The sequence below is a fragment of the Hirsutella rhossiliensis genome (genome assembly GCF_020360975.1).
Source record: "Hirsutella rhossiliensis strain HR02 chromosome Unknown scaffold00002, whole genome shotgun sequence".
Classification (NCBI taxonomy): domain Eukaryota; kingdom Fungi; phylum Ascomycota; class Sordariomycetes; order Hypocreales; family Ophiocordycipitaceae; genus Hirsutella; species Hirsutella rhossiliensis.
This window is the reverse complement of record NW_025408668.1, coordinates 2315878-2337558: the sequence shown is the minus strand read 5'-3', so window position 1 is coordinate 2337558 and position 21681 is coordinate 2315878. Positions and strand designations below refer to the sequence as shown.

The 21681-nt window shown below is 57.9% G+C and overlaps 6 protein-coding genes and 1 non-coding gene across 7 annotated transcripts; 3 read left to right on the top strand and 4 right to left on the bottom strand.

The window, feature by feature from the left end:
* Positions 1 to 218: 218 nt before the first annotated feature.
* On the top strand, positions 219 to 2343 carry HRG_01814 (shugoshin; the record flags this gene model as incomplete). Its single annotated transcript, XM_044860285.1, has 5 exons — positions 219 to 267; positions 335 to 764; positions 819 to 921; positions 1018 to 1452; positions 1522 to 2343. The coding sequence occupies 5 exons, from the start codon at positions 219 to 221 to the stop codon at positions 2341 to 2343; spliced, it is 1839 nt and encodes a 612-aa protein (XP_044723918.1).
* A 417-nt stretch (positions 2344 to 2760) lies between these two features.
* HRG_01813 (calcineurin-like phosphoesterase superfamily domain-containing protein) lies at positions 2761 to 3478 on the bottom strand (the record flags this gene model as incomplete). Its single annotated transcript, XM_044860284.1, has 3 exons — positions 2761 to 2886; positions 2940 to 3350; positions 3410 to 3478. 3 exons carry the CDS (start codon positions 3476 to 3478, stop codon positions 2761 to 2763), a joined length of 606 nt encoding a protein of 201 aa, XP_044723917.1.
* A 421-nt stretch (positions 3479 to 3899) lies between these two features.
* On the top strand, positions 3900 to 7778 carry HRG_01812 (uncharacterized protein; the record flags this gene model as incomplete). The annotated part of the gene is made up of 3 exons (XM_044860283.1): positions 3900 to 3977; positions 4026 to 7606; positions 7670 to 7778. The coding sequence occupies 3 exons, from the start codon at positions 3900 to 3902 to the stop codon at positions 7776 to 7778; spliced, it is 3768 nt and encodes a 1255-aa protein (XP_044723916.1).
* A 1538-nt stretch (positions 7779 to 9316) lies between these two features.
* On the bottom strand, positions 9317 to 11112 carry HRG_01811 (uncharacterized protein; the record flags this gene model as incomplete). Its single annotated transcript, XM_044860282.1, has 6 exons — positions 9317 to 9451; positions 9507 to 9572; positions 9618 to 10355; positions 10416 to 10682; positions 10737 to 10856; positions 10909 to 11112. 6 exons carry the CDS (start codon positions 11110 to 11112, stop codon positions 9317 to 9319), a joined length of 1530 nt encoding a protein of 509 aa, XP_044723915.1.
* A 3400-nt stretch (positions 11113 to 14512) lies between these two features.
* On the top strand, positions 14513 to 16280 carry HRG_01810 (bZIP transcription factor domain-containing protein; the record flags this gene model as incomplete). The annotated part of the gene is made up of 2 exons (XM_044860281.1): positions 14513 to 15395; positions 15448 to 16280. The coding sequence occupies 2 exons, from the start codon at positions 14513 to 14515 to the stop codon at positions 16278 to 16280; spliced, it is 1716 nt and encodes a 571-aa protein (XP_044723914.1).
* Positions 16281 to 17892: 1612 nt separating this feature from the next.
* On the bottom strand, positions 17893 to 19672 carry HRG_01809 (histidine phosphatase superfamily (branch 2) domain-containing protein; the record flags this gene model as incomplete). Its single annotated transcript, XM_044860280.1, has 2 exons — positions 17893 to 19093; positions 19164 to 19672. The coding sequence occupies 2 exons, from the start codon at positions 19670 to 19672 to the stop codon at positions 17893 to 17895; spliced, it is 1710 nt and encodes a 569-aa protein (XP_044723913.1).
* An 860-nt stretch (positions 19673 to 20532) lies between these two features.
* HRG_12054 lies at positions 20533 to 20604 on the bottom strand. Its single transcript has one exon. It is a non-coding gene; the product is annotated as a tRNA-Gln (tRNA).
* Between the last annotated feature and the right edge of the window lie 1077 nt (positions 20605 to 21681).

Genomic DNA, 21681 nt, shown 5'->3' with positions numbered 1-21681 from the left:
TGCTTGCGGGGTCTCAAGGGACCAAGCAGCCCCAGCAACCACGCAAGCCGGTCTAAGCCCCATTAGGCCAAAGGTAAATAATGACACAACCAAAGGCTCCAATTTCCTCCCGGCAGCAAAACTTCACTCATGCTCCTGCACAAGCACCTCGAAAAGCGCACTCTATTCGCCTGCTCGGCCCTGTGTGTCCTGCATCGCATCGCAAGATACTATGAGCCATGGCCAGGCTCAACGAGCCCCCCGTGTCTTCGGACAGCATCGAAACGCGTGCGTCTCCTCCCGTGCTCTCCAGTGTGATGGCCTTTGGTCTTGGGCTAACTGTCTTCCTTTCCAGTTCGTAGGAAGATGCTTCGCCAGAACAGAGACCTCGCAAAATCCAACAACGTCCGAGCCCTGCGCATCAGGGAGCTGGAAAACGAGTGCGCCTGCATGTTATCCGAAAACCTCGAGCTCCGCAGCCGCATCCTGGAGCTGGAAAAACAAGTCCAGGACAATGATGCCCGCAGAATAGCAGACCATGCCTTGGCCATCAAGGCGAAGCTCGAGTCGCAGCTTACAGAATGGGGCACCCTTCTCGCCGGGCTCGGCCTGGAACCACCCATCAAAAGACACTCGCCACGAATTAGCAAATCAACGAGACAAAGAATGAGCTTCAGTGCCAACCGCCCGAGCCCTTCGCAGAGGAGGCTGCGCGACGTAGCGAGGGATATCGAGGAGCTGGGTCACATCTCGGAGACCAAGTCGTGCCCTCGCAGGTCGATGAAGTATGCGCCTCCCACGACGCCCCAGGCGCAAGCGGTGCTGACGCGTCTACCCAGCCCAGAGCAGATCTTGGCATTGCGGTCAGAGGTCGACTCCACCCACTCACCCGAGCTGGGACCCCCGCCCATGTCCAAGTTCATCGACGAGGATCCTGTCAAGGTCGACTCTCCCAGCAGACCTGCTGCCCCCGATATAGCGCAAGAATCGAGTCCCAGGCACAAGATCGAGCCGCCCGTTTCGTTTCCCTCGCCTCAGGCTTACTCGCCCTACGTCGACTCGACCCAGGTCAGCAAGGCAGCCGAGTCACCCCCGCCGTCTCCGTCGCCGTCGCCTAAAGTCATGATGCCACCCCTAGTCACTCAACAATCCAACTCACAGCCCGGTACGCCGGCCGAACCTGTGGCCGTCCAGCAGCCAGTTAGGACGGGCTCGAAACGAAAATTTGGCGTCAGAGAGGATATCGAAAATATTCCCATGCAGCCGACGGCAGACGAGAACCAGGTTCCCAAAGTCATAACGGAAAAGCCGTCCGTCCAGGATAAGGCTGATGGCAAGAATTTGAAGGAGCTGGCCTATATAAGGAAAGACGTTCGAGAGAGAAAAGGGGTGAACTACGGCGCTCGGAAGCCACTTGCTGCAAAGAGCACAAACGACGGTATTCGCTCACCCTGGAAGATGGGCAAGCCCACAGTGAACGATGGACCAGCAATGTCCAAGATTTACCCGGACAGGCCAAAGGCCCCGGGTTCACGGACCAAGGCCAAGGCCAAGATTAGTCCTTCAATCGAGGTCGAAGCAGCTCCAGAACTGGAAATCCCTCCGCCGTCGACGACGGAGCCGACAGTGCGCTTGAGCGAGCCCACTTTGCTATTGCCAAGCTCGCCTGAGCCCATCTCGGGTGACAATACTCATCGAGGCGATACTCCGCCTCCTGCCGATATCTCCTCTAGTGGAGAGACGACACGGCCCGGCAGACGGAACAGAGCTGCAATCAGCTACGCCGAGCCGAATCTACGGGACAAGATGCGAAGGCCGAGCAAGCAGCTTTACGATGCTGTGGCGGGCGAAGGCAAGTACTCTCGGCGATCTAGTAGTCAAGCAGAGACGCCTGGGCCGGATCCCCAGCAGGTGAAGCGGGAATCTCCGGCCGGAGAGTCGTGGCGGAGCTTGCCGGCTGCCAGCGCGCAAACGGTCGCGCCCGAAGGCGACGGCACACCCCAAAGTCCACTGGCCGGCAAGAGTTCATCTCCTCAGCATACACTACCCGACACTGTTGTGACGGACAGGCGCCGACGGCCGTCATCTATGAGCTCTAGGGCCCCTGAGCCCGCCGACGAAGGCACAAAGGGGGACGAAGTGGATGCCAGTACCAATGCGGATACGAGCGGAGCGGGCGACGTCGACATTTACGAATTCACGAGCTCGTCTCCACATACCGAAAAGGAAGAGGCGGTGGAGAGCAAGAGGACGAGTCGTCGGCAGACTGTCTCCTCACGAAGGGTCTCGACGGCCATTGACAGCGACAACGGTGATGGAACGAGAGAGCGCAACTCTGCGAGGCGACGGAGCATGCTGGTATAACGATTTCATGAAGGCGTCGCAAATAGACGTGGTATTCTTTTAACTAGCATGGGGCGCTGCGATGGGACTGGGCTGCCGACGGTTTTGACTGATTCGGCTCTGATGATTCTCGGGATGCCGAGCGACGGACATGCATTTCGACGTTTTATACCTATTAGGCCTCAATTTTCTTGGATTCGACTCGAGTCGGGCGCCGGCCTTTTCGGATTGAAATGTTCGTTTCACCCGGTGACCGCTTTCTTAGATAAGATGTGCGCGGCCGCAGTGGCCGTACGGCAGTATAGGCAGCCAAGGCCATGATGAGCTCCTCGGCTTCGCATGGGTATCGGCTTGATGCCGGTTCCGCTGCCGCTCTATGATGCCCGTCCTCCCCCTGAGCCTGTCCCGTCGCCTTGTCGCACTCCAGCCAATGGTTCATCATGATGAGCCTCCGGATGGCTCGACTGGCTTTGTGTATGTGACTTTTTCCACCGCTACGTTTTCGTTGCCCTTATCATCTGTTCTTAATTGGTAGACGTAGAGGGTTAGGGATATGCCTTGGACCTAAAGCCAGCGTCAGCCCATGGCGTCTCAATGCGCGCGCGGCGTAAACGTACGTCCATGAGACAAAAGCTCGGCGTCGGGTTCTCGCCCTCCTTTTCCCAGCCGTTGAAAAAGGCGCCCGTGGCACTGCCCGGGTTGACAAAGAACTTGTCCATGTACTCAAAGGCATCGAAGCGGTGGGTGCCCCCCCAGCACAAGACATCGACGTCGAGCCTGTTGGCCTCGGCGAGGAGCAGGTCGGGCTCGCTGGAGACGAGGGTGAAGCCCTCGAGGAAGCCGATGCGGATGCTGCCGTGTGTCACGACCTGCGTCAGGGGCAGCGAGGTTGCCTCGACGTCGTAGCGGCCCTTGACAATCTTGAGGTCGGGCGCAATGGATCGCAGGTAGTCGTACGTGTGCTTGTCGGTGAGGTTGCCCAGACAGAGCGTCTGGCCGATCTTGCCGGGCGCGAGCAGCTTCTTGAACTGAGCGAGGGTTAGCGTGTGCGTGTCTCGGTTGCGCGCAACGTCAAGCCAAGAGGCACCTTGGGCGGGATGTCAAGCGCGCGATCGGGGATGTGCAGGTCCCCGATGACGAGGATGAGAAAGGCCATTTTGTGGATTGTTGCTTTCGGACCTCTCTGTCTCTCGAATGACACGAGAGGAGGCGTGTCGGCGAAGGATGCCCTCGACCCGCGAGCTCGGTGTGACTCGCTCGGTGCCGTTAGTTGGTCGTCGGAGTGCTGCAGAGTGGACGAAGTATAACCAAGAGCTCTCTCTCTCTATCTGCAGTTAGCCCGGGTTACGTAGGCTGTCCGGATACAGCGATACGTAGACTGAGATATCGCTATAAGCATCCCAATCGTCCAGGCCGCTCAGTACGTACCTTATCGTGGTCGCAGATCTTATCGCACAGCGGGGTGCATGCGATAAGTTTTTTTTCTCTTTGGCAGGGCAAAGCAAAGGCGGCATCACGGCAGAGTGCTTTGCGCATTGAAGACATTTATTCCGCGTGGCCCCGCGACCCTCGACACGATGCCGACGCCAAAGACGCCGACTCTGGCCGAGAAGCTGGACAAGATTAAATCTCCTGGGTTGCAAAGCCAGCAAAAGGTAGGCCGCACGCCCGCTCTCCATCAACGGCAGAACTAACATCCTTAGACCGTCGTCGTCCTCCAGGCAGTCGAATCGACCTTGAAGGAGCAGAACACGGCGCCCACGCCAACTGGATACTTTGCTGCCCTGCTTGCGCTCCTGCAGCAGGCCAACACCAACGGCAGCGTCAACATCGAATTAGCCACGCCCGTCGTCTACCTCCTAGACGTTGTCACCCCCTACGCTCCGCAGCCACTGCTCCGGTCCAAGTTCACGCAGATCCTCACACAGCTCGCCCCCGTGCTTCTCATGCAGGATGCCGAGCCCATACTCCTCAGGACGTCGATCGGCTGTCTCGAGTCTCTCCTGCTGGCTCAGGACGGACCCTCTTGGGAGCTGTCCGTCACGCAGATTGGGCCTCGCCGCGCCGTCGCCGGACTGCTGAACCTGTCTCTAGACCCGAAGCCCAAGGTCCGCAAGCGCGCCCAGGATGCCCTCAAAAAGGTCCTCAAGAACCCCCCTCCCAGTCCCTCGCTAGACCATTCAGCTGCCGACATGTGCGCCCAGACGGCGCTCAAGAACCTCGAGGACCTCACCGGCATGGCGGCTCAGGCACGCAAGGGCAAGAAGGCGATGGCCGCGGCCCATGATCCTGCCTTGATACATGCGCTGCAGCTGGTCAAGTCCGTGGCGGCGGCAAGCGGCGGCTGGCCAAGCACCAAGATTGAGTCCCTATGCGAGCTGTTGCTGGGCATTGCCAAAACTGGCAACGAGTACATGACCATGGCCGGGTTTGAAATCTTTGAGCTGATATTCGAGGGCATGTCGGACGAGGTTTCATCGGCCAAGCTGCCGCGCCTCATGGAAATTATTTCCGAGCTGCGGCCGGCCGCGAACGATACCCAGCTTGTGCCGTCGTGGCTGGCCATTTTGTCGCGTGGATACGACGTCTCCTCGCAATTGGAGCCGGAGGAGACGTTTCAAAACCTCCCCGAGCTGTTCGCCATGGTCGCCCAGTTCCTCGAGTCGCAATCCGAGAACATCCGCATCTCGGCCTCCGAGTGCTTGATGTCCTTCATGGCCAACTGCGTCCCACAACAGGTCATCCTAGACCCTTCAATATACGACGAAAAAGTACTGGACAAGGTCGCAAAGGCTGCCGAGTCGCTGCTCACGGTCCAGTATCAGGCCGCTTGGCTGCAGACGTTCAACGTCCTAGCGGCCATGTTCACCGCGCTACGTTGGAGAGCATACCCAAGAATGCTCAGCATCGCGCGCACGATTGGCGAAATTCGAGAGAACGCGTCGTTCCGCAACAAGAAGGAGGCAGACGACGTCATCGGCCAGGCCGTTCAAGCCATGGGTCCCGAGGCCGTTTTGTCGGTGCTGCCGCTCAACATTGTCAAGCCTGTCAAGGGGCAATCCGGCAGAGCCTGGATGTTCCCCATTCTTCGAGATTGCACCAGCAACACCAACCTTGCTCACTTCAAAAAGGAGCTGGTGCCTCTCAGTGAGCTCATGTTCCAGAAAGTCTTGGATCATGGTGAAGCAGAAAAGACGATGGAGGTCAAGATTTACGAGACGCTGGTTCAACAGACTTGGTCCATCCTCGCCGGTTACTGCGACTTGCCGCTCGACTTGCTGGAAGCTTTCGACCGGCCCTTTGCCGAGATGCTTGCCAACCTTCTCTACAAGCAAGTTGACTTGAGACTAGACATCTGCAAGGCGCTCAGGACATTGGTTGAGTCCAACCAGGCGCTCGCCAGCATCACAGACGGTGAGGAGGATTTTCTTCTGCAAAGCAGGGTGTCCCGCGAGACTGCCAGCAAGAACATCGAGTACCTTGGTCAGTTCTCAGGTAACATGCTGGCCGTACTCTTCAACGTCTACACGCAAACACTCCCTCAAAGTCGAGGCCCTATTCTGCAGACCATCAACGCATTCCTCAGCATCGCTCCTCGTCAGGAGGTGATGGACACGTTTGACCGGGTGAGCAAGATGCTAGCATCAGAGCTTCAGGCGGCCCCGTCGGCAGAAGACAAGAAGAAGCAGCAAAAATCAAAAGACCACATGCCGTCGACGGCCCAGACGCTGATGGATCTTGTCATCACCATGTCTGCCTATTTGCCACGGGAAAGCTTCGCCGCCCTGTTTGAGATTGCGACAGTCATTGTCTTCAAGGAGGGGGAGCCGCAGCTGCAAAAGAAGGCTTACAAGCTGATTCCTCGGCTAGCGAGCTCCGAGCTAGGCAAAGCTGCGCTACAGGAAAAGAACTCTGAGCTGCAGCAGCTCTTCCTTTCCAGCTCCGAGAAGGTGTCGGCGCCCGCGCGACGTGAGCGGCTGGCTGCCATGGCGGCGCTGCTCCCCTTTGTACCCGACAACGCCCTTCACTTTGTCCCTTCTGTGCTCAGTGAGGTCGTCATCTGCTGCAAGGAGAACAACGAGCGAGCCCGAGAAACGGCGTACGAACTGTTGGTCCAGATGGGCCACCGGATGGCCTTGGCTGATGGTGCCCTCATCGACAACAGCAAAGTTCCGCATATGCCCAACGACGCCGCGCCGGGCAGGGCCAGCATCGAAGAATACTTCACCATGGTCAGCGCAGGTCTGGCAGGCAGCACGCCACACATGATTTCTGCGTCCATCACGGCCATTAGCCGACTCCTCTTCGAGTTCCGGTCTGGTCTGAGCGAGCAGACAATGTCGGATCTTGTCCAGACCATGGACCTGTTTCTGACCTCGAACAACCGAGAAATCGTCAAGAGCTGCTTGGGCTTCGTCAAGGTCTGCGTCATCAGTCTCCCCGTGGAGTTGATGATTCCCCGCCTGGCGACCCTCCTGCCCAATCTCCTCGTCTGGAGCCATGAGCACAAGGGCCACTTCAAGGCCAAAGTCAAGCACATCTTGGAGAGGATGGTTCGCCGCTTCGGCTTCGACCTCGTTATCAAGCACTGCCCCGAGGCTGACAAGAAGTTGATTGCCAACATCCGAAAGACCAAGGAGCGGGCGAAGAAGAAGAAAGATGCTGCCAAGGCGGGCCATGGTGACGACGCGAGCGACGACGAAGACGGAGACCAGAAGCAGCAGTTTGAGAACGAGTACGACCAGGCTCTCTACAGCAGCGACTCGGACGCAGACGCAGACTCGGACGACGAGGCGGCCGATAAGCCCAGGAAGAAGAACCACAAGGGCGGCAAGACGTACATTGTCGAGGACGGCGACGAGCCCCTCGACCTTCTCGACAAGAAGGCCCTCGCCAACATTTCGTCCACCAAGCCCGTCAGGCTGCGCAAGCCGACCAAGACCAAGGCCAAGGTCGATCTCGACGGCAAGCTCATCCTAGGCCAGGACAACGAGGACGGGGCCGAGGCTGCGGCGACCAGTGACGCTATGAACGTCGACCAACCCGAAGCTTCAGGCGTGGGCGCCTACGTCGCCGCCCTCAAGGGCAAGGACGCGGCCAAGCGCGGCCGCGGCGGCAAGCTCAAGTTCTCCAATAAGCGGTCCAAGGACGACGAGGACATGGCCGACGCCGACGCCAGCGAAGCCGCTACCCCTACTGCTACTGCTGCTGCTGCTGCTGCTGCTGCCGCCGCCGTCATCAAGAGCAAGGCGGGTCCCGCCGGTGGCCGCGGCCGCGGCGGCAGGTTCCGCGGCAGGGGAGGAGGAGGAGGGAGTGGAGGCTCCCGCGGCGGACCCGTTGCGCGCAGCGGCAAGGGCGGCATTGCCGCAGGGAGGAGGGGTCTGGGTGTGCCCAAAGGTCAGGGTCCGTCCATGGCGGGCAGGATAGGCAAGGCGCGGACCCGGGGCCGCGGCTGAGGAGCGGACGTGGCAGGGTGTGACTGGAAGATGAAACCCGTCAAGGAGAGGGAGGAAAGAAGAAAAAATGTGCCCAAAAATACCCCATGCATCATAAGCAGAGTCTGCATGTGGCCTGTTCGTCATACAGTTCGGTACCTAGAACGTTTCGTCTATAAACCAAGCATATAGTCATTTTATGCCTAGCTTTTGTGCTACATAGTATACACATGCTTTGTGATGTTTTCACGGATATGGCGCGCGAAGCCTCAAGGTGGTCGGGCGAACCGTGGTGATCGTGAATGTCTTGTCATTGATTTGGTTTCCATGATTTGTCCGTGTCATCATCATCAACACGCCTCCTCGAGTCCAATACAGGACCACGCTCAGGCTCCGTCCTTCCAATATTTCCCTCTGTCGTCTGCAATACACGCTTCTCCCACATGCGCACGGGTATCTGTTTCATTCCGTCATGTATGCCCAAGCGGCACGGAGACCAAGAGGCCGGCCGAGATCTGAATATCGAGTCCCCAACGCCGGGCAGTATAAAAGGAAAAAAGCTCAACCCTTGGGTACGTGGCCGGAGCTCTTCGTCTCCAGGCCTCCGAAGTCGTTACAAAGAAAACATGCTGCCGACTGCTCATTGGCAGGGCAAAAACAAGTGGATTTTGTTGGTCATTGAGCCACATCGACGCGCTCAGCAAACGGAGGGCGAGGAGGGTATTCTCGCCCGAAGCTCCCGTAGTGGTAGTCCGAAGCTGGCCGTTTGCGACATTGTCGATAATGCGGTTCATATGGTGAGTGGGTGGCCAAAATTGGCTGACCATCGACTCGTAGTCTAAGTCCCAAGATTGAGTAATCAGCCCTCGCAGCGCTGAAAGAGGCCAGCCAGAACGTGGAACCAACTTACTCTTCCCGGTACGGTGGGGGGAAAGGCGGACGATGCTCTCCCGACACTGGTCGAAGATGAGGGTCGTCGTCGCCAGTAAATGGCGGATGTTGCTCTAGACCAGCGCGCTGGTCGTATTCCCACGGAGATGGGCCAACACGACCTGGTCCAAGAGCGCTTTGGGGGTCAATGGCAGATGGGATGGCGCCAGATCTACTAGTCGCGATGACCTCGGATCTAATGGGCACTAGACCGTCTGGCAGGCCTCTCGAAGCCATCTGTGAGACGACGGGGTGCCCTTGGGGGGCTCTCAGGATTCGACGACCGAGTCGTCGGACCTCAAAGGACTCGCCAGTCCCGGACGGTGGCGATACGAGCTCTGGGCGGCCTGCGACCCTCTCAAAAAAACCGCCGCGATCCTCCATCAGGATGGGGTTGGAGTGAGTGCCGGGCCAAGAAGCATTCACGACTATGCGGTCAGTTGCCGGCTGATTCAATGAAACTGGAGCTTCATGAACTCGGGCCGTATACGGCAACGAGGCAACAAGTTCTGGGTTTCCACGGCCGTCGGAATGGCAAAAGTTCAGATCACGACTTCCAAACGATTGGACTGAGCCTTCAGCCCGAAGGCCGCCTGGGAGTACACGTCCATGTGGCCAGTGATCGCTAATCACTCGCCGTCCAGAGGGACTGTACTCGCCACGCTGAGGCCGATGCGCTGGAGACGGGGCTCGACTTTGGCGATGATGCATACCCGGGTGGATCGAAAGGTTCTCCAGCCGATCATCAGTCCCGAAAGGTATGCCTGAAGCAAAGGACGAATGCCCAGGCTCTGGGAGAGCAGGTTCAACGGAACGCACCAACATGTCCCGGAATTGAAGGCCATTCGACGGTCTCTGCCAGCGCAGTCCGGCCTCCCTGAACGGCTGCTCACGGGCGACAGAAACTATCTCACCATAGACGGCGCTGACTGGGGCAGCAGGGGCATTGCCTGGCCGCCGCGGGTACGTTGGCAGGCCCTGGGCAAGGTATCCGTTGCGGGCTGGAGAAGTCAAGTGTGGCTGTGAGCCGTGGGAGTTGGAAAATCCATTCTCGACACGCTGTTCCCGGGCTCCTCCGTCGTCGCGGGGTGGAATGATATGGTCAACATCATCCCTACGACGAATGGCCTCATCCCAGGCGCGACGGTATCTCTGGAAGCCACGTCGTGCTCTTCGATCCGTGCTGTATCCCTGGTTAGTGGCGTCGGCGGCGACACTTGGCCCGGGTGGCACCAACGGTGCAGGAGTCTGAGGTCCCGCCCTACGAGGCAGAAGGTTCGGATCTGCGGGCCGCGAGGGTTGGCGCGAGGATCGGTGAGGCATAGTCGCATCGTTTGGCGGGTCCAGTTCCACGACGGAGTCGTCATCGGTCGAGTCTTGCTCGAGTTCGTCGTCCTCCGAGTCGGAAATGACGACGATTTCACGCAGAATCTCGTCGAGCTGATCCCGTCCGGTCTCCTCATCTCCTCGCCACTTGACGAGGACATCGAGACACAGCGCCTCGACGGCTTTCCGGGCCACATGCCACCCGCTCTCCTTGAGCAATTCATCATACCTAGTATGATTATGCCTGATATGGGCCAGGACTGCTAGCTGAACCCTGCGGGCAAGAGGTACATCGGGTTGGAGGCCGACGCGCTCACGCTCTTCGCCCTTGGACCGTGTGTCCTGAGGGGCGCGCTTAGTCTTGATATCGCCCTTTTCATCAGATTGAGGGGAGGGGTTTACCCTTGTGAAGGCGTGTTGAATAATCGTCTGGCGGTCATTGTGGGGGATGCGGGGGAATAGATCCCGCAGCGCGGCATCAACTTGCGAGTGATAGAGCGCCTGGGACTCGGGAATGGGCTCGGATTCTCCATCCGGGACGCTTGCTACTTGCTGAGAGAGTCCACCAATAGCGGCTCTGGCTTCCTGCACGATAGCTTTGTGGAAATGGTAGCCTACTCTGTTCATCTGGTTGGCGTAACTGTGTGTGATGCCGTTGAAGTGGGAGTCCTAAAGCTGGTCAGTCTTGCTCCACATACAGCCGAGGGGCGTCGAGCAGCTTACCGAGACAATGTAAATTTGAATGCCCCTCTGGCGGGACAATTCTTTACAGGCAGTGGTCAATTCCGGGTTGCCGATTGGAAGGAACTCGCATTCCAGCGGGGGACGTCTGTCGTGAGTGTTCTGCGCCAAGTTAGCGGGAGGAACACTTCGAAACATGGGGAGGCATCCTCACCTGAAAATGGAGCTTCTTTTTCTTGTCCTTGTTCTCGACGAACTCAAAGTAGCTGTGATGCTTGGACTGGGGTCTGGGGATGAGCGGCTTTGCCACGAGGCTCCCAGGGTCCAAATGACCTTTCAGAGGCCAGCGAGCTCGCTTCCGTTTCTCTCTCGCGACGCCCTTGGCGGCTGCGGGCAGCTTCCGCTTGGTCGTGCCCATTTTTGTCGACTGATGCAGCTACTCGGACGAGCGTGGCATGCTGGAAGCTCCAAGTCGCGGCGGGGGTAAATCAGGGTCAAAGGCGGCGACGCAGAGAATGCTCAAATAAGGTCAGAGAGTGGTGACACAAGCAAAGCGATTGCAGAAGGGAGGGACTTGTGCGTGTTCGTGGGCGCGACGAGGGAAGGAGATGCGAGTCGTCACCCCTCACAAGCTTCCTCCGTGGCGGCGTACAGGTTTTTGAGAGGCGGCGAGTTCACGGGAGGAACTAACGTCTGCGGAGGTGCGTGAAAAGAGAGGAGAAGAGTTGGCGACGAGCAAGCAGCTCAGTCTGGGCAAAGTAGTGCTTGACGGCCGGCGCGAACAATGAAAGCAGCCGTCCAAAGCTCTGGTTGCATTTGGGCAGCAAAGTGTTGTGCTCGTCGCGACATTCTTACCTAAGCCCTGGTTAAGCCCCGGGCGGTGAAACGTTAACGAGTGCCGAACAGGTGTTATGCGGCTGACAGCCAACCAAAAATTGACCGAACAACAAGTACGTACAGTACTCCGTAATTAGACGCCCAATCAATACGGGATACCGATGCAGTCAAGTTCGAACAGGCCTGCTGAAGGGTGCTCACCAATCTCCGCTTGGCAACAGGTGAGGCGCGAGAGGACGGGTCATGAACCGCCCGCGAAAGTACGCCTCGGCCGTCTTGGCAGGTTGACTAGTTGAAGCTGACGAAGAATGCATCCTATCCGTCAGATGTTTTCCTTTCTAGGCCGGGTGAGTTTCTAATTTTAGTCCGGTCCTATCATACGGCCCACAAAGCCCGCTGCAGCCGAGCGACGGCACCGCCACCATCGAGTGGTGTTCAACGCCTTCTACGAATACTGCACGCTCATGGTGCCGACAAAGACCTGGCCATCAATCTCATCTTTTGAGCATCATTTTGACCGCCGCGGCGAACTCCCAATACCCATGGTCCCAAATCCGACCTTGGCAGGCCCCTTTATGCTTCCGTGGTCGAGCAGACGCAAAAAGACGCCCAATTTTCCAGCAGCATCAACAGACAATTTTTGCGGCTTGGCAAATGCTTCCAGACTCAGTCCAGCTTGCCAGGTGATGCTGAGCAGATTCCAAGCCGTTCGCTGTGGTGGCCAAGACTGGCCAGGAATAGGAAATGGGCAATAGCTACTGATTCCATGCCCCCCGTCTGTTGGAAACACGAGACCCAGCACCCTTTCGGCCTGTTGTGCTCCACCATCATGCCGGTGCAGGCTGGCTGTGCCAGGCTGTGCCAGTTTGCTCCAATACGTTCATGGTTGTAAGGAACAAGGACCTGCAGCATTTACTCGACTTGGAAGACCCTATTTCGCCATACCTACTACCCTAGCCAGTGCTGGGAGAGACTGAGAAACACGACCCCGGTTTGGTTTCTCGCTGGAGGCCCGTTTCGCCTATGCCATGGGAAAAGCCTGTCCTACGGAGCAGTTGCCTTGGTGGCAATTAGAGAGACTGAACACACAGACTGCCTTGCAAGCTTGCAATACCTGATGATGCTGCCCGTAAAGAAAGAACGAAGCGGCTCTAAAAGCGTCGGCCCGACGGACACGATGCCGACAATCCGCACGCCGGGCTTGGGCACCGTGGATCAGACCTGCGTTTGTTTCAGCATGAAACAAACATAGCAAAAATGGCCTGTCTTTGCGGAAGCTCTAGTTCGTCCATCAGGCGAGCTGCTATCTGCTCGGAATGTGGGAGAGAGCCGTACTGAGAACATAATGGCCTGTAAAGGTAATCACAGGGCAACTTCGCACTTGTTCACCAACTGAGTTTGCCGGCAATCCGATATCATCCCACATATCCCAGAGTCCAACAGATACAGATACTGTCTCGTACAGTCCGTTTTACAGTGCACACGGTACAATCCTACTCCACGGTCGCTGGCTGCATCACTGCATCGCTGCAACTGCGAGGCACTGCCACTCAATGTCCCATCAATCCTCGCACAGTGCTACGCAGTACCCCAAGCCGTAGATAACCGATTTTTCCTCGTCCTCCTACCGGCCTGTCGTGGATGGCATTCTTCTTTGGCCTGCGCAGTCGATGATCATGTCGCGACAAGCAGTCTCAGCTTGCAAAAGTACGAAACCACGGACGCACCCAACTTTCGGAAATGGCGCGAGAGCGACTCCTCTAGCGCCCGTCCCGGCGAGAGGTTGCCGTCGCACAATGCGAGTCGGGCCCCTGTACGAAGCATACACACAGCCACGGTCCGTTGGACGCTAGCGCTGAGACTCCAAAGGCCAATGGCGCCGAGCCAAACCATCTCGGACCTGTCGGTAGACCGAAGCCCGCCTCCCCGCGGGGCCGAATCGGCATCAACAGGAGCGGCCATTGACCTGGCGCTGGGGCGAATAGAAGACGGTTGGCCGGCTCTCCGCGAGAGCACGGGCTTTGCCGAGCCTTTGATTCACCCGTCATAGCCCTCAGCCGCGAGAAGGTCGGAGAGGGAGAATGGGGCAGGCAAGAATGGCTGTTATGGGGAGGCATGGAGCTTTTCGTGGGTCGTCATCTTGGGCGTTGCTGTTTGGCATGCAAATCAACTCGCCGCGGTGAGCCGTGCCGTATCGTGTCAGCGGGATGCGCAGGAAACCTGGGGGAGAAGGCCAGCGGTCCGCGGTATCAGCAGTTCGGCTTGTCCAGGGCGTGGGGGCCGTAAGTGGCGGCGGGTGGCGGCTTAACAGGCTGTGCCTTTGTGCCCAGGCCAGAGCGGATACAGAACTAGCAGCATCACTCCTCGATACACATGCTGCTCGGTGGGCGGGTCGGCAGCGAGTGGGATTGATTATGTGATGGTCTGTCGCCGAGTAACCTATTCGGGAACCCTGGATGGAGAGAGCTGACGCGTCCACTGCCCCCTCCACGGCCTGTCCCCTGCACGCCCCCCGCCAGCGCCTCGCGTTTGGCTCGCCAGCACGCCCCTCCCCCCCTGCCGCTCCCCGGAAGGTCCATGCACCCCTTCTGAAGCCAAGGCATCCATTCCCTTCATAGCCCCTCTGGGGCCCCCCTCGACCTTGGCCTCTCCACCTTTTGTTTTGGTTTTGAACCTGACTCTTTCCCCTCACTACATCATCTTGACCCTTTCCTCCTCCTCTTCCATCGCCGCGCATTCAACTTCGCAACTTTGTCTACCGAATCCAACCGTTCTGCTCAGGCGAGGACGGCATCAACTCGCTTCGCAACCAACGCCCCCATACACCCCAGACTGCAGAGTGCGAACGTATCCATTCAAAGGCTCACGTCACCAAACGGCCACGTCTCTGCCATCACCATTCGGGACGAAGCGCCTTCATAGTCAACCTCAAGCCTCTTCGTGTCCCCCGCAGCCCCCCCGGCCACGGGCTTGCCATCACCATGTCTGCGCCAAATCAAAGTAACGTCGATCTCGACGCCTTGCTCGACCTCTCCGAATATGATAACAACTACAACTCTCCCTCGCTCTCCCCCTCATCATCCAAGCCCACCTTTGCCAGCCCTGTCTCCGCCGTCGTGACGACTCCCAGCATCCCTTCGACAACGCCACAAACGCTCAGCGGCCCCAGTCACAACTATGACATGTACCGCCAGCAGACGGGTTTTGTCCCCGGTGCCATCGCCAACACCATGGCCGTCAACCAAACCAACAACACTGGCTATCAGGACTTTGGCAGCCTCGAGTATATGTCCAACCTGACTCCCGAGAACGACATGTTCGATTTCAACACATCGCCGGCACAGAGCAACATGGAAATCGACTTCGAGTCGCCCGCCGAATCTCACCAGCTTTTCAACACGGTCAATCCCAGCAACATTGAGCAGGACGCACCCAGCAAGCGCTCACCTCCCGTCCCTTCGACGTCAGGCAGCGTTGGCCGCCTTTGGCCCGGCGCTCACTCGCAAGCAGCCCTCGCCAAGGCCCAGGCCCAACAGAGGCAGCAGCACACCATTCAGCAGCAACAGGCCCAACGTGCGGGTGCCCAGCAGCAGAGGTCGCGCGCCAAGGCCCCGCATCCTACAGACCCCATTGTCGAACAAAAGATTACGCAGCTTCTCAACTCGATGCGGGCCAAGTCGTCTACGCATGACGCCCAGGGCCAGGCTGCCGTTACCAATCTGCCTCGTATCAGGAAGGATGAAGAGGACATGGACGAGGATGAGCGGCTCCTGGCTAGCGAGGAGGGCAAGAAGCTGAGCAGCAAGGAGCGGAGGCAACTTCGCAACAAGGTGTCTGCCCGCGCATTCCGTTCGCGGAGGAAGGGTCAGTTTGTTCGCATCCCAACATCAAATGACTCATCGCTAACTGGACGCAGAATACATCACTCAACTAGAGTCGGAAATCGCCTGCAAGGTCAATGAGAACGGCGATTTGCGGGCGCGCAACCGTGCTCTCGAGGAGGAGAATAGGCAGCTCTCCGACCTGACCCGCATGCTTCTCGGATCCCCGTCCTTTTCCACACTCCTCGAACACCTCAGCACCAACCCAGCTGCTGCGCCTCAGGCCGCTCAGGTCAAGCTTGAGCCCCAGCAACAGGCCCAAGAAATGAGCCACATCCGCAAAGATGTCAACCCTCATGCCGGCCAGCACTCGCAGCAGCAGCAGATTGGCATGGCCATGGTTCCCGAGCAGAGCATGGACTTTTCCATGCTCAGCCTCGACAATGGCGCCGCGTACAATTTCCAGCCTCAAGTGTTTGTTGTCGACACGCCGGAGATGCCTAGCGCCGTCGACGTCTCAGTCCTGTCTGGCAAGGCCCGAGACTTTGTTGAGGAGACCTTCCTGTCTGGCGAGGACAGCAAGATTGAGGTTCCCGCTCTTGAGCGGCCCGCTGAGAGTGCTGAGGCTTCGGAACCCGTCGTCGAGTCACCTGTTGACGAGGAGTTCGAGTGCGATCCAGAATTCGCTTTGTTCCACTCCGAGCCCGCTTCAGTCCGCCAGGAGTACGATGCTTTTGACGCTGAGAGCCTCGGCAGCCCCGACATCTTTGGCGGCTTCGAAACAGAGAAGATGCTCTCCAGGTATGAGCTGGTGGATGCCGACAAAGAAAACGCGACAGCCACGCTGGCCATGGCCCGTGTCCAGCGCATGAGCGCCAACATGGAGTCGGTTGTGTCGAGGTTAGAGCTCTTGACCATGGATTTGTAGATGATGACTACGGCACCTCCTGGCCTGACGACGAGGTGAATTTTCACACATACTTCTTTGCATATATTGGACGACATTCTTTGGGACGATATTTGGCGTTTGGGCACGGCCAGGCAAGGCCAAGGATTCAATAGCTTGGTTCTTGAGGAGATTCGCTACCGCAGGCAGCGCGTACGATACTGGGCGGTTTTGTAGATAGCACCCGAGAAACTGGCTTCATGTGCCACTCGGCCAATTGAACCCATTGGGAGTGAAGAAGCGGCTTGAATAAGTAACCTGTGTTTGTATACATACTCGGAAGACGGTGCCGTACTTGCAACTGGCAATGTGCATATATGCACGGCAATGTCTCAACCGTGATGAGGGAGTCGAGAAGTCAACCCGCGAATCGTATCAACGGATGATGTGCCGATCCTTTCGCGCTTTGCGAGGCTGGAAACATGTGAGTGGTTTAAATACTCTTGGCCGATGGGCTTCATTCCATAAAGGTCCTCTGCCTCTCTGCGAGCCTTGTTCGATCTCTCATGCGAGGGCCAACGGGGCGTGGAGACAACGGTAGCACCAGGGAGGAGCGGTTGAGTCCCATTATGAGCCGCGGCACGGCTGAATTGCCTCAAATACACACATCTGGAGCCAGTCGGGCCGTCGGCCAACTTAAATGATGGTCTCGTTGTTGATGGCCTGATGGCGGCCTGTATTACGGGATCCGAGGAAGAAGAAGAGCCTGAGAATAGCTATGCTGAGAACGTATTTTCGTGTCCATCCTTCCTGACGAATCGGTTTAGAGATCTTGTCGAGCAGAAAGGTAATATCCAGCCCTATAACGGCTCTCATCTCACAATCAGAAAGAAGAGCACGAGAGTCGCATTGTGCGGTTTCCCTGCAAGGAGCACCAAATCGCATCCATACAACGACAAGCTCTGTTTCCCTGCTCAGCGGAAAGGACCCCATACCATTAAGCTCGGGCTTTGTGTCGAGGAGGAAACCCCCCCCCCTGTTTCCTATATTCCCGGCGAGACCGAACGACAGCGGAGGGATCGTCGGAGCATCCGAGCAGGCGCGGCAAAAAGGGACCGGTTCTCGGCCTGGGCCACATGAAGCCGCGCCTCCCTCCCTCCCTCGCTGGGCAGCAGGCAGCTTATCCCGGAGCGGTTTTCGTGCCTCGTCCTATTATCCTGTTAATATTGCTCGAGTCGGATCGGCATGGACTCCAACCTCAGGGGGCGTTGCAACGGCGGCAGATGCCCCATCTTGCACTACCTCCATCCTACCTTAATGTAAAGCGAGGCATCGGGGCGCAAGATCGGTGTTACACGAATGGCAAATAGTTGCAAAATCAAGGTTTACGCCAGCACTGCCCACCTTCGTCTTTATTAGCCTCTACCCATACTTAACCAGCATACTATATAGCCCGAGTTTAGGGCTGGGAAATATCGCCAAGAGGACGATGGCTTTGAGGTAGCGGGTTTGTTGTCTCCCCTATTCGCGTATTACCGAGAAGATGGGCTGTAGTTTTAGACGCCTTCCCTTGTGGAAAAGCATGAGTGCAATGTTATCGACACCCGACCATGCTTGCGGATCGCACCAACCGTCCAGTGGTTTCATTCTGTCATCATACACTCTCCCTCGGCTTCACCGGCGGTCCGGTAATACTGATGCCATCCCCATCATCTCTTTCCCTCCACGTCGTGTCGCAATCTTTGGTCACGGCCCGAGCAATATCCGAAGTCGGTTCCTCGTTTTTATCTCTAGCGCGCATCTCCCAGCTCCCGATCCTCTCCTCGCGCACCCCGCCCTTGGACAGGGCAACATCAGCATCGGCGGGCCGTCTCTGTGCTCCCCTGAAGCCGCCCGCGGACCCGTCGCGAGGTGCTTTGCTGGTGCGGCGTTTCTGAAGGACATGGTACACAAGGGTGATGATGCCAGCGAGGGCCGCGGTGAGAACGGCGCCAATGATGCCCCCGACTACGGGGCTGATGCTCGGTTTCGCGCAAGACGGACTGACGCACCAGTACACGGTGTTGCGAGGGCTGCAGATATCGCACCACCCCGAGGGCGTAGAGCCCCGGTCTCTCATTCTCCGAACAAACGACGCGTAAGGAATGATTGCGCCGTCGAACCCGGATCCAAACAGCGGGTAGGTCGCAAAAGTCTCGTTTGCGTTGGCCGTGGCCCTGTAGTAGAAGCGGACCTTCAAGTCGCCCATAGCCGGGGAACTCCCCGAGGTGCTTGATTGACTATCCGAGATGACTTCGAATATCATGGCGGCGCCAGGCTCCGGCAAGCGAGAAAATGGTCCCGACACGAGGTTTTGCCGCGTGAGCAGGCCACCCACCGAGAAGAAAGAAAGGAGCGGTCTCGCGGAGCCAAACAGAAGAGTCATTTTCCCTCCCCCTCCGTCGGCGGCGAGCATTCTGACAAGATCGTTGGCAACCTGGCTGGCGAGGGTTCGGCCGGCGATGCTGTAGAGCACATGGAGGGAATCGTCAGGGTTCGTGCTGTTGTGACTGGTCTTGGCACGTTCCGAGGCAAAGGCAAGGGCCTGGAGCGTGTTCAGGGTGTCCTGGGCGTTGTCGAGACCGTTGAAGACTGTTTCGTTGTGGGTGTACATGTACTTGACCAGTTCGTATATCTCGGCCGCATTCTCATAGCTGGCTTGCACCAGGGGTATTACTCCCTGAAGCGGAGCGCTCGAGAACAGCGTCTGGTATAAACTTCTGTACTGATCAACCTGATCCTGCGTATCTCGACTGTTTCTCAGGTTCGTCTCCATCTCGCTCTGCCACGCGGGGCAGCCGACGTCTCCCTGAAGCCTACGAAACGCCGTCAGCGATCAAGGACTGGCTGGGGCCGTTGCGAACAAGCGGCGTGTGCAAGACGCACCCGATAGATGAGCTCTCCTGAGGGGGCACGGTCAGAATCCAGGGGTATTGGTAGCCCTCCAACGGATAATCTGTCGTGTTTCTTCCGTCGGCGTAGTCATGGCCCAAGACCTGGCCGCCCGCAGCGCCGACATAGACGTCCGTCTTGGGCGGGTAGAGGCCTTGCATAAAGGCCATGGCACCGGCGGCGACCCACTCGTCGGCCTGCGACAGGACGCTGAGCTGTGCGTTGTCGATGGCATCTCTGGCCATGCCCTGAACGGCGCTTTGGCTGCCGTTTGCACCGCCAGTCAAATAGCGACTGCGGAACGCGCTGCCCTGCCTCCACATCTGCTGAGCGCCCTCTGGGGTCAGAATGGTCTGTAGGCCGCCCATCGGGGGGGTCCTCTCGCCATGAGTGATGTAAGCAGCCGCGGCCCAGACCCTGATGCCTTGGTTGGAATCGTCTGCGGTAACAGTCGCAGCCATGAGCGCAACGGCAAGGACGCCGACGAGGCAGAGCGGGGCCATGGCGAGCCGGGTGCAGGGCAGCGGCAAAGGGCTGCTCCAGGCTGCTCAGAGGAGCGGTATGACGAGCTGGTTCCTTTGGGTCAAGGGTCTAATACTCTCCAGGCACGCTGGGTGAGGCAAAGACGAGGGTGGCGGGATCGAGTGAGGGCCGAACAGAGAAGGGACGGCGAGGAGAAGAGGACTGCGGCGAAGCAGCACCAAGGGCCGTACGTGGCGAGGCATCGTGCACAAAAGCAACCTGGAGCCAGCCGAACGGGGTCATTAGCTGCAGAAACAGGGTCAGCTCTTGGCCCTTGCGCCGCGCAGCTGGAGGCACCAAGCGGGCTACCCAGGACGGCTAGGAGCTCTCTTTCTCGAGGAGCGAGATGCGGGGAGATGCGTCGGCCGGGGTAGCACCAGCAAGCCACTAGCAGGTCGAGTCGACGGCGGGCGGGCTGGCTCGAGGTGAGATTGCTAGCTTGTTGATGGTGGCCGATTGATGCATGGTTTCGATCGGTGGAAGCGAGGGATCATCTAGCCTATCAACCAGCACACCACGTGGTGACGGCCTTGTCGACTGCCACACTGTACCGAAGCTTCGGCGACATGTTCTGCTCAGCCCATCAGTGAATAGGTACCTAGGTGGGTAGGGAGGTAGGTAGGCAGGCAGGCAAGTTGATACTGCTGACCGCCTAAAAGGCAACGCAGAGGGTGGAGATGACCGTCACGTGCTCTCGGCCGCAACCCGTCCTCGTGGTAAAATCCCATCCTCGAGGAAAGGGCAAAAAAATACATGGCTGGACAGCTGATGCATTATTTTCAATCCGCACATCGCGAGCAATCCGCCGCATCACGGTCCAGGCAACGAGCTTCAAAAAGACAGGTTCCAGGGGGAGTCGAACCCTCGCTGGCGGAATCAGAATCCGCAGTCATAACCGTTAGACCATGGAACCGGAAGAAGCGGTGATCCACTTCGCATGTTTGGTCGGCTGTCTCGTGGGACTCGTGCCGGGGCGTCAGATAAAATATATTATAAAGCACCGCTTGCTGGACCCGGCGTTCAAAGCCAGCTCAACGGCGTAGACTGATGACAGTGTTGTCTGTGGTTCGAGAGAGCTGACACCCCCCCAAAGCCCTAGGCTCGAGGATGGCCCTAGGCCCGAGGATGGCGCGTGTTAAGGATTGTAGGTCGGAGCTAGACACAGCCTGCAGGATATAGATCTGCCTGCAGGGTAGCGGGTGTTGTCGTCGGCCACGCTCAGCCTTGTTTTCATGCATGTCAGTAAATCTCCTGTCTTTCCGGTGTAAGTGGAATAGACGCTCTGGCTTTGAGCTTGGGTGTCGAGGCGCCACTGTGGTTGGATGTTGTGTCTCTGGCGACAAGACTGGATGGCTGTTGGTCGTGCCGACCGTTCACCGGCATGTGAAGGATACAGCAATCAAACAAGATTACCTCATGGAACGTGGCGAATGGGGGTTTCTTTTTGCCAGTCGGACGGGGCCTCGGAAAGACCCGCGACTGCGTAGAACGTGGAAGTGGAGGCTCGCAAAGGAGTAGCAAAAGCGCTCCGCATCGTTAATCGGGGGAGCCTTGATCTTATCAATCGCATCGACGGCAAGCTCATTGCAATGCACGGACACTGATGCGCATGCTGCAAGAAAGGCTTCTCTACATCCTGTCGCAACGGCGGCTAACAGGCACCGTGGCCCATCCAAGAAGCCCCATTCCATCTCACACAAGGCCAGATCAGTGGCGTGTCCAGCTCAATGCGCTTACTCCGACCAAAGCATTGTCTCCTTCGAAATCAGACGTCCGCCCGCCCTCGTCGGTACGTAAAAGTGAGGCCCAGGACAGCTTAGCATGTGCACAAAGTTTCGGTCCCGCACCTCTAATCTCGGTGACCTGATGCTTGGCTCCGACTGTAATGAAGATGTACCAGGTCCAGGCACGTGATTTGAGGCAAAGCAACAGCTGTCTCTCCTCGTTTCTCTCATGCGCGGCGCGCGATGCCAGCATTAGAACTCCATTA